The sequence below is a fragment of the Phocoena sinus genome, chromosome 4 (assembly GCF_008692025.1).
Source record: "Phocoena sinus isolate mPhoSin1 chromosome 4, mPhoSin1.pri, whole genome shotgun sequence".
NCBI lineage: Eukaryota > Metazoa > Chordata > Mammalia > Artiodactyla > Phocoenidae > Phocoena > Phocoena sinus.
The window spans coordinates 28,841,467-28,852,535 of NC_045766.1; the positions used below are offsets into that span (position 1 = coordinate 28,841,467).

The window sequence follows — 11,069 nt, forward strand, 5'->3', positions numbered from 1 at the left end:
GATGTAGCCTGTATCACTCTCTAGAGCCAAGATATCCAACATTTTTAGCATGAAGACTGCTGTCTAACTTTTAAACATTTCATGGAACAACTCACCACCACCAAATACAACTGATTATTTCCATGATACTTTTAGAATGTGTGGATTAAAAAAATAAATATGTGCATCTGTGGATTCCACTCAATAACTCTACCTGGCCATACCTCATAAACCACTTCCCTAATCCAAGCTGAAAAAATAAACTGTAACTAGAAGTCCACACCCTCAACAATTGCTATGGAATTTGAAAATGCTTTAGTCATCACAAACAACTTCTAGAGCCTACTTACTGGAGGTTCCTTTGGTGCAATTAGAAAAATGACTTAAAAAAACAGACAAGTGGGCTTCCCTAGTGGTACAGTAGTTGGGAGTCCGCCTGCCGATGCAGGGGACACAGGTTCGTGCCCCAGTGCGGGAAGATCCCACGTGCCGCGAAGCGGCTGGGCCCGTGAGCCATGGCCGCTGAGCCTGCGCGCCTGGAGCCTGTGCTCCGCAATGGGAGAGGCCACAGCAGTGAGAGGCCCGCGTACCACAAAAAAAAAAAAAAAAAATCCATTCGTAGAGAACATTCATCAGCAATCACATATCAACCAGTTGTGTGCTTTAAAGGGCAGAAGAGAAAATACAGTGACACAGCCGATCACCAGCATCCAGATAGATCTGCTGCAACATAGCCAGGCCAGGGATTCATTCCACATACAAGTGGATGACAACAAGATTTCAAAACAGGTGATATACCCAGCTACATAAGTGGACAAAAGTAAGCAAAGTAAAGGACCAAAGGACAGACTAGGACAACAGTTTAAAATGGCGGCCTACTTAGTGGATACTGAGAAATAGCAGGGCCAGATAAGCCACCCAGATATGATGTAAGAGGAATTTCTACATCGTAAGGAGGAAAAACACACAGATTTTCTTGGCAGCAAAGAACAAAGGGTTCCAAACAGGAGAAAACTTTGCAAATGGCAGCTAGGGCATCAAAGGATTATTACTCTCACTTTCTATATATATATAAATATATATATATATATACACACACACACACACACACACACATGTGCACATGTATATACATGATGTATATTTGCATATACATGCAAATTATGAGCATATTACAGCTATGCATTTGCACTGAATCACAATCATTTAATAAGCAAGAATTTATGGAGCACCCACCTAATAGCCCAGCACTTGGAGCTTTGAGAGATAGGTGAAAAGAGTGAAGACACAATGACTACTTTCAAAGAGTTACATTCTAACTGGGAGCAGGAGATCACTAAAGATAACATAGTTCCATGCTATCATGTGTCACTTTCAATATGGGAGGATAAAGAGGAATTACTATTCTATACAACTATGTAGTAGTATTTTTAACTCTTTTATTTTATTATAAGTTTTTTTAAGCAATTCAGATTTAGAAAGAATTGCCTCTTCCACATGGGGCTACAGCAGCTTGATAGATGTTCAAAACTTTTAGGAGTGACTGCTTTAATAAAGCACCTGATTAAATGTTAATCAAACATTCACAAGAAGCAGGCAGTAACAAAGCACTTGGTAAGAAAAGAAAATAGGAGCACCCCACAATTAAAGTTTAGTCATTCCAATATCCTAATTCTCATTTAACAAGTTCCAGGATTTGGGGGACGCATCTAACATTTACCAGTATTTTTCTCTCTTTGATTTGATGGAGACAGAAGAAAAGGACTGAGGGAGCATTTTTAAAACCCAAATTGTGGAGAGATCTCTGACCTCCAGAAAAATATGTTTGCACTTTGAACCAAATAAAAAATAAGTTAAAACCATAAAACTTGAACCCAGGAGGAAACCTAGGAAATTATCTAATTCATGGTTCTCAAGCCTGACTTCCAATTAGCATTATCTGAGGAGCTTTTAAAATATGCAGATGATCAGGTCTTATACCCAGAGATTCAGATTCCATTAGTCCCTGGTGGGGCCCAGGCACCTGAATTTTTTTAAGTGGTCAAAGTGATTCTAAGATGAAACGAGGGTTGAGAACCACTGATATAAGCTAAATCCCTCATTTACAGACTATGAAATTGAGATACAGAAAGATTTCACCACTTAGGGGCAGTATAGGGTCAAAAATCAGCATTCCAGACCACAGTCAAATTGTATACCAACTATTTTGCCACGAAGCAGCAATATTTAGATGGCACAAAAATTGATATTGAAAGATTGTGAAATACTTATATTTGCATATTGACAGCATAGCCAATCCTTTACCATCTTAGAAATAATTGAAGAAAGTTCCCAGTTAGCAAGAATAGTTCACTGAATTGATAGGAATCAAGTAGCTTGTATCATTAATATCATCCATCTATGAGTCATGGAGCTGGAGGAATTAGGCTCCCTGACTTCAGACTATACTACAAAGCTACAGTAATCAAGACAGTATGGTACTGGCACAAAAACAGAAAGACAGATCAATGGAACAGGACAGAAAGCCCAGAGATAAACCCACGCACATATGGTCACCTTATCTTTGATAAAGGAGGCAGGAATGTACAGTGGAGAAAGGACAGCCTCTTCAATAAGTGGTGCTGGGAAAACTGGACAGGTACATGTAAAAGTATGAGATTAGATCACTCCCTAACACCATACACAAAAATAAGCTCAAAATGGATTAAAGACCTAAATGTAAGGCCAGAAACTATCAAACTCTTAGAGGAAAACAGGAGGAACACTCTATGACATAAATCACAGCAAGATCCTTTTTGACCCACCTCCTAGAGAAATGGAAATAAAAACAAAAATAAACAAATGGGACCTAATGAAACTTCAAAGCTTTTGCACAGCAAAGGAAACCATAATCAAGACCAAAAGACAATCCTCAGAATGGGAGAAAATATTTGCAAATGAAGCAACTGAAAAAGAATTAATCTCCAAAATTTACAAGCAGCTCATGCAGCTCAATAACAAAAAAACAAACAACCCAATCCAAAAATGGGCAGAAGACCTAAAGAGACATTTCTCCAAAGAAGATATACAGATTGCCAACAAACACATGAAAGAATGCTCAACATCATCAATCATTAGAGAAATGCAAATCAAAACTACAATGAGATATCATCTCACACAAGTCAGAATGGCCATCATCAAAAAATCTAGAAACAATAAATGCTGGAGAGGGTGTGGAGAAAAGGGAACACTCTTGCACTGCTGGTGGGAATGTGAATTGGTACAGCCACTATGGAGAACAGTATGGAGGTTCCTTAAAAAACTACAAATAGAACTACCATATGACCCAGCAATCCCACTACTGGGCATATACCCTGAGAAAAACATAATTCAAAAAGAGTCATGTACCAAAATATTTATTGCAGCTCTACTTACAATAGCCAGGAGATGGAAACAACCTAAATGTCCATCATCGGATGAATGGATAAAGAAGATGTGGCACATATATACAATGGAATATTACTCAGCCATAAAAAGAAATGAAACTGAACTATTTGTAATGAGGTGGATGGACCCAGAGTCTGTCATACAGAGTGAAGTAAGTCAGAAAGAGAAAGACAAATACCGTATGCTAACACATATATATGGAATTTAAGAAAAGAAAATGTCATGAAGAACTTAGGGGTAAGACAGGAATAAAGACACAGACCTACTAGAGCATGGACTTGAGGATATGGAGAGGGGGAAGGGTAAGCTGGGACAAAGTGAGAGAGCGGCATGTACATATATACACTACCAAACGTAAAATAGATAGCTAGTAGGAAGCAGCCGCATAGCACAGGGAGATCAGCTCGGTGCTTTGTGACCACCTGGAGGGGTGGAATAGGGAGGGTGGGAGGGAGGGAGACGCAAGAGGGAAGAGATATGGGAACATATGTATATGTATAACTGATTCACTTTGTTATAAAGTAGAAACTAACACATCATTGTAAAGCAGTTGTACTCCAATAAAGCTGTAAAAAAAGAAAAAAGTTAATTTCAAAGTGCCTTTCTTGTTGCCTTCCCCACGCATCAAAATCGCTAGAGCTGCTCTTGTTTCTCAACTCTGTACTGTTTTCTATACTCTTTACTACTCTACATTTTGAAAAGGAGAAAATCAAGACCCCGAATTTGTAGCTCAACACCCACTATCTATCCCCTAAGACATTCAAGCTGAAATTATACTAAGGGCAAAGAAGTGCAAAGTAAATATTTCAGTTCATGCCCATGCATCTCTAGCTTCAGCTCTTGCTTCAAATAGAATTTCCACTCTTGTTGACATAAAAGTGTGTGTTATTATGTTCAATGCCTATCAATAATATTTTTTTAAAAACATAGAAGTTAAGTCACCAGTGTCACTTTACATGGATTTCTTTGGGATGAAACAAGAGTGTTAGCTCAGTTCGGTTTTATCTTGACTTGTTTTGACTGTATTACAGTCAGTTCCTTGCACTTAATGTGCCTTGAAAGGAGTAGGAAATTTTTTTCTCATTGTCCACATTTTAAGAAAATGTTAACAACAAAAAAAATTATCTTGTAGAACTCAATTAAGACTTTTTATTGACAGGACTATAGATTGACATATATGGTAGGTAATACAGTACAATGGTTAGTCACGCAAACTCTGAAGACATGCAGCTTGGGTTTGATTCCTGACTCAACCACTTACTAGCTATGTATCTTTTTTTTTTAATTGATGTGTAGTTGATTTACAATATTATATTAGTTTCAGGTGTACAACATAGTGATTCGGTATTTTTGCAGATTATAGTTTATTTTAGGCTATTATAAGATAATGGCTACAATTCCCTGTGCTATACAGTATATCCTTGTCACCTATCTATTTTACACATCTAGCTATGTTGTCTTTGAGTAAATTGCTTCATCTCTCTGTGCCAAGATTTGCTCTTCTGTAAAACAGCAATTGGTACTTAAATCATAAGGTTGTGATAAGAATTAATGAAATGAGTTAGCGTACATAAAGCACTTAGAAGGGTGTCTGGTATTTAGCAAGTGATTGTTATTACATTCTACAAATATATACACATATTTTAGTGGGTATAGATGGAGATAAATAAAAGGCTAAGCAGCATGTTCAACAAATTAAGTTGTTTAATAATATATTCTTACAAGTAAAAGTCTTTCAATGTTGTATTTATTTTATGTCTTAATATAGTTTTTGTTTGCAAATTTAAGGTTTTAAAGATATAGAAAGTGGTATCATAAAAGAAAATGTATTACACTCAATAACATCAATTATGAAAAATCACAAATTACATAAATTCTCAATCACCACTATTAATCTTAATGAGAAATTTCTCATAAAGTAAATTTTTCAAAATGAAGTATCAATATTCTTTAACTCTTTGAAATTACAGCAGTTTACTTAACTGCAAATGGAGGGCTGGTACAGCTAGAAACTGGCCACATTTACTGAAATGTCTAGCACACTTTAAACCATCATGCAAGACACAATTCCTATTTATCCTACCTCCACTGCTACAGACCTCTTATGTTCTTTTTTACTAATGAACTTAAACTCAACTCTTGCTAAAAATGGCAGCCATCTTGATCACTGAAGCCAGAATATTTATCTCAGCTCACATGCTCCACAAACTCCCTGCAACATTGGCCCTTGTTGATATACCTTCTTCTTGCCATTCCCTTGGCTTCCTTGACACCAGACTCACCTGGTTTGCCTCCTCCTCCTTCTTTTCCACTTCCTCTCTGCTGACTGCCTCTAAAAGCAGATATTTTCCCAAAAATAGGTATCACGCAGATATTCCACAAGGTTGTCTCTTCGGGCCCCTCCTCTTCCTTCTGCTTCTTTCCTCATCAGGGAAGTACTCACTATCCTCACAGGCTGGAGCCTGCATTTGCCACCTAGAGGCGCCGGGGTGGCCCAGCTAGGAAATCACCTTTCACCCATACAGCGGTTACCTGCAGGGATCAGTGGGAGCCCAGCAGCACCACGGGAACCAACTAGACGAAAACAGCAATGCAAAGGCTCTGAAAACTACATTGACACTGGAACCAGAAGTCACTAAAGAAGACCAGGGCCTGCATGCTAAACCTAAACAGGGTGACTGCCTGCTAAAGTAGATTTCCGTTAAAATTTAAGATTTAACATAATAGCCAAAGTGTCTAGGATACAATCAAAAATCACTTATGCCAAAAGTAAAGAAAGGCACAGCTCGAATGAGAAAAGACATTGACAGATGCCAACACTGAGATGATTTAGGTGTTGGAATTATCTGACAAGAATTCCAAAATTCCAAAATCGTCATCATAAAAATGCTTCAACAAGCAATTACAGATAGCCTTGAAACAAATAATAACACAGAAAATCTCATCAAAGAAATGCAAGGGACTGGGCTTCCCTGGTGGCGCAGTGGTTGAGAGTCCGCCTGCCGATGCAGGGGACATGGGTTCGTGCCCCGGTCCGGGAGGATCCCACATGCCGCAGAGCGGCTGGGCCCGTGAGCCATGGCTGCTGAGACTGCGCGTCCGGAGCCTGTGCTCTGCAACGGGAGAGGCCACAACAGTGAGAGGCCCACTTACCACAAAAAAAAAAAAAAAAAAAAGAAATGCAAGGTATCAAAAGGAAGCAAATGGAAATTATAGAACTGAAAAACACAGTACTTAAATTTTAAAAACTCACTGGAGAGGATCAATAGCAGAATGAATATGATGGAGGGAAGAATCAGTTAACTTGAAGATAGAACAATAGAACTTATCCAGTCTGAAGAGAGAAAACAAATTGAAAAAATATATAAACAAAGCCTAAGGGACCTGTGGCATAATAACAAATGATCAAACATTCATATCATCAAAGTCTCAGAAGGAGAGGAGAAAGAGAATAGTGCTGGAAAAAAAATTTGAAGAAATAAAGACTGAAATTACCCAAATTTCCTAAAGACATAAACCAACATATTCAAGAAACCAAGTGAACCACAAACAGAATAAGTTCAAAGAAACTCACATCAAGCCACACCATAATTAAAGTTCTGAAAACTAAAGACAAAGTAAAAACTCTTGAAAGCAACGAGAGAGAAACAATCTAGAAGGGGCAAAACAATTCAAATGACAGCAGATTTCTCATTTGAAAATGTGGAAGGCCAAAAGGAAGGGATAACATTTTTCAAGTGCTAAAAGAACTATCAATCATTAATTCTACATTCAGCAAAAAATATCCTTCAGAAATGAAGAGGAAATAAAGATATTCTCAGACAAAGGAAAACTAAGAGAATCTGTCACCTACAGACCTACCCTTTAAAGATGGATAAGGAAAGCTCTCCAAATAAGAAAGACATGGTAACAGAGGCTTGAAACTGTGGAAAGGAAGGAAAAACAATAGATTAGGGAATGAATGAATGAATAATGAATGGATGGGTGGATGAATGAAGGATAAATAGACTATCTTTCTCCTCATGATGATTGAATCAAAAAGTATAATTCCGTCTGATGTGACGTTTAATATATGTAGCGAAGTAATCAAAACAACTGTATTTTAAAAGTGGGAAGGGGGGGGCTTCCCTCGTGGCACAGTGGTTGAGAGTCCGCCTGCCGATTCAAGACACACGGATTCATGCCCCGGTCCGGGAAGATCCCACATGCCGTGGAGGGGCTGGGCCTGTGAGCCATGGCCACTGGGCCTGCGCGTCCGGAGCCTGTGCTCGGCAACGGGAGAGGCCACAACAGTGAGAGGCCCGCGTACCGCAAAAAAAAAAAAAAAAAAAAGTGGGAAGGGGAAAAAAATCTAAATGCAAGTAAGATTTCTATATCTTACTTGACATGATAAAACACTGATACCAGTAGACTGTGATAAGTCATGTATGTATATTATAATACATAGAGCAACCACTAAGAAAACTAAACAAACTGATAAACTCAAAAACATTATTATAAATAAATCAAAATGGAATCCTAAAAATGTTCATGTAACCAACAATAAGGCAATAAAAGAGAAATGGAGGAATGAAAAACAGAGGGAACAAACAAAAATCAGATAGTAAGATGGCAGATTTAAGGTATATCAATAATTTATCTAAATATATTAATTAAAAGACAGATATTGGCAGAGTGGATTAAGAAAAATATGATTCAACAATACACTGGCTACAAGAAACTCACTTCACATATAACACAGGTTGAAATTGAAAGGCTGGGAAAAAGATACACCATGCAAACATTAATCAAAGTAGGAGTGGCTATATTAAACATCAGATAAAGTAAATTTCATAACAAAGAAATTTACCAGAAACAAACAGGAACATTAATGATAAAAGGATCAATCCACCAAGAAGACATAATAATCCTGAATGTGTGCAAGGCAGTTTCACCTATGATGCTTCTGCCAATAATTTTCAAATCCATTTTCCCAGGCTCCTTCCTCCATGGCACAGTAAATCAGAGAAAGGTGGCAGCGACCCCTGGCTTTCACCAGCCTCCCCACCCTCCAAACTCACGTTTCAATGCAGGACCCAGGCTTCACATATCCTTCTGCGTCGAACACTATGTATTTGGTAGGTGTTGTGCACAGGACTAAGGGGAAAAGGCACACAGAGACCAACTATTGCCTCAAGGACCCTGCACAAGCCCCGCCCATGGAGTCCCCCCTGCCTTCTATCCCAGGGCTGGACATGACTCTTCCATTCTGCCAAGGCTGGACATCTGACCATACTCATCTGACTGCTCCAGCCCAAACAGCTCTGCAATGTTCTGCCGCCAGTCCCCAGATCCCTAGCAGGAAGCACCCATCCCCTGCCTGAATGATGCTAAACATCTTTTTTCTTCCTTCCTTTACCCTTTCTTTTCCCCATCACTACTCTCTCTGAGTTCCTGTTTCTGTTAATAACATGTGGATTTTTTCCAAGATTGAAATTTTTTCCCAGATTGAAATCTCAATCATTTTCATCAAATTCTGTGACTCTTCCATTCCAACGTTTCTTACATAGAGTCCCACCTATTCTCTCCCCAGTGTGGTGACTCTACACTAGTTCAGGCTTTCACTTCACAATACCTCCTAACTGGTCTCTCTCCTGTGCTGCCAAACAAAACATCTTTCCTTTTTTAGTAGGTTTTCTGAGCTTTGCCCACAAACTCTTACTGCCCCATTTTCCAGTCCAACTATATCTCACTGGTCCCTAAAAATGCCTCCATGCTTTCCATCTTTGTAGTTCACTGGCCAGAATGCTTTTCTTCAATCTCCATCTGGAAAAATACTAGCCTTTCTTCAAGGCTCTCCCCAAATACAACCTCCATCATGAAGGTGGTATGTGAGCAGGTATTGAGCATGAAATGCCATCCTCTTCACCAAGCATAATTGCTTTCTTCCTTTAAATCTTCACAAGATACTGTACCTTTCCTACGGTACTTTTATATTCTGCCCTATCTCTGTTGATTTGCATAGTTGACTTCTCTCCCAACTGTAAGTTCCAAAGACACCAGTAGCATCTTCTTCATCTTTGTACCCTTGCACCACCCACCCTCCACAGTGCCAAGTAAAGTGCACTGCACATATGAAAGGTTTTAATAAATATTTGTTGAATAATTTGAAAGCCAACCCTGTCTCTCTCTACCAAAATATTCCTTCTCTCTTTCTTCATCACAGCTTTGAATTTTTATCTTTCAAATCTAAAATGTTTGTATCAAACTCATTACTTTTCCTAAAACATAAGTAATTTTATGTACAAAAAAATTAGTTTTTCAATTATGTAAATCAAAATATACATAAATGCTTTTACAGTATGTACATACACTGTATGTAAGGTATGTTGTATAAACCTTATATGTATATAACCTCTAGATGTTTATATTCTCAGTCTTTTTAACAAATAACATTCTTAGTAAAATTTCACAAAAATTGACATGGAAAAGTTGGATTAGGGGATTAAATATATCCTTAAAATAATTGATTTAAACTTTCTTGGTCTTTTAACTACAAAATAGTTTATCCTAGCAACATGAATGGAAAGAGACCTGAACTACTAGAAAGAATGTAACTTTGCATAGCTTGTATGTGTAGTTTTCCTTGGTGGTTTTCAGTGACCAGTGACCCCTCCTCAGCTGGTCTCCTCAACTGCTTGCACTTACTCAGACCACCTCCATCTACGACAATGTGCACCCAGAAGACAAACTCAATTTAGACTCAAAATGATCCAAGCAAAATGTAATTTTGAAAATGCAGCACATATTTAAAACGTGTGATGGATTCCAAAGCCATGATTATTTTTTACTCGACACTATACTATGCAGACCACTACCCCCATTCCTTACTGCAATTAACTGTACATGAAATTATTTTTATTGCTGATTTTACACCAGTGAATTTCCATTTCAAGAAAAACATTAACATTTGTTTCTAATTAAATATTTATTCCTTATGTTTTGCAGACCCGACATCAGGTTCTTCTTTAGACTGGGCTTACAACCTGGGCATCAAACACACATTTGCCTTTGAGCTCCGAGATAAAGGCAAATTTGGTTTTCTCCTTCCAGAATCTCAGATAAAGTCAACTTGTAAAGAGACCATGCTAGCTGTCGAAGTTATTGTCAAGTATATCCTCAAGCATACTTCCTAAAGAACTGCCCTCTGTTTGGAATAAGCCAGTTAATTCTTCCCGTGCCTTTCACTAGAAAGTCAATCTTTGCTTATCCCTAAATGTGGTTTCCACATCACCTGAATAGGTCCTCTCTTGTTCACTTAAGTCCTATGTTATTTCTTTTTGCTTTTATTTACTCTCAACAGTATCTCAACAAATAGCCTTAGGTGAAAGTTTAACCAAGTTAAGTTAGAACCCAGCACAAAGTATTATTTTGAGTATTTTGAAAGGTGATATACAGTGGGTCACGGGAAGGAAATGAGAACCTTCACTTTCTCCAGAACCAGACTTTCACCATGTGGCTTCATCATTTCATGTGCCAATATAATAAAAATAAAACATATTCCAAAGTGCACCTTCTGTTTTTTATAAATTATGTTCTCTACATTAGCATTAATAATCATGCATTAATGCTTCTTATGCATTCTGTTAATAAGAAAGAACACCTTCAATTTTTCAAAACATATT

General features: G+C 38.0%; 1 protein-coding gene across 1 annotated transcript in view; it reads left to right on the forward strand.

Annotated features, from left to right (window-relative positions):
- Positions 1-10,580, forward strand: part of CPA3 (carboxypeptidase A3) — a 30,173-nt gene extending 19,593 nt beyond the window's left edge. Inside the window, 1 exon segment of the mRNA XM_032630970.1 lies at positions 10,393-10,580. Within this exon segment, the coding sequence (XP_032486861.1) occupies positions 10,393-10,580 (188 nt within the window).
- Positions 10,581-11,069: the final 489 nt, after the last annotated feature.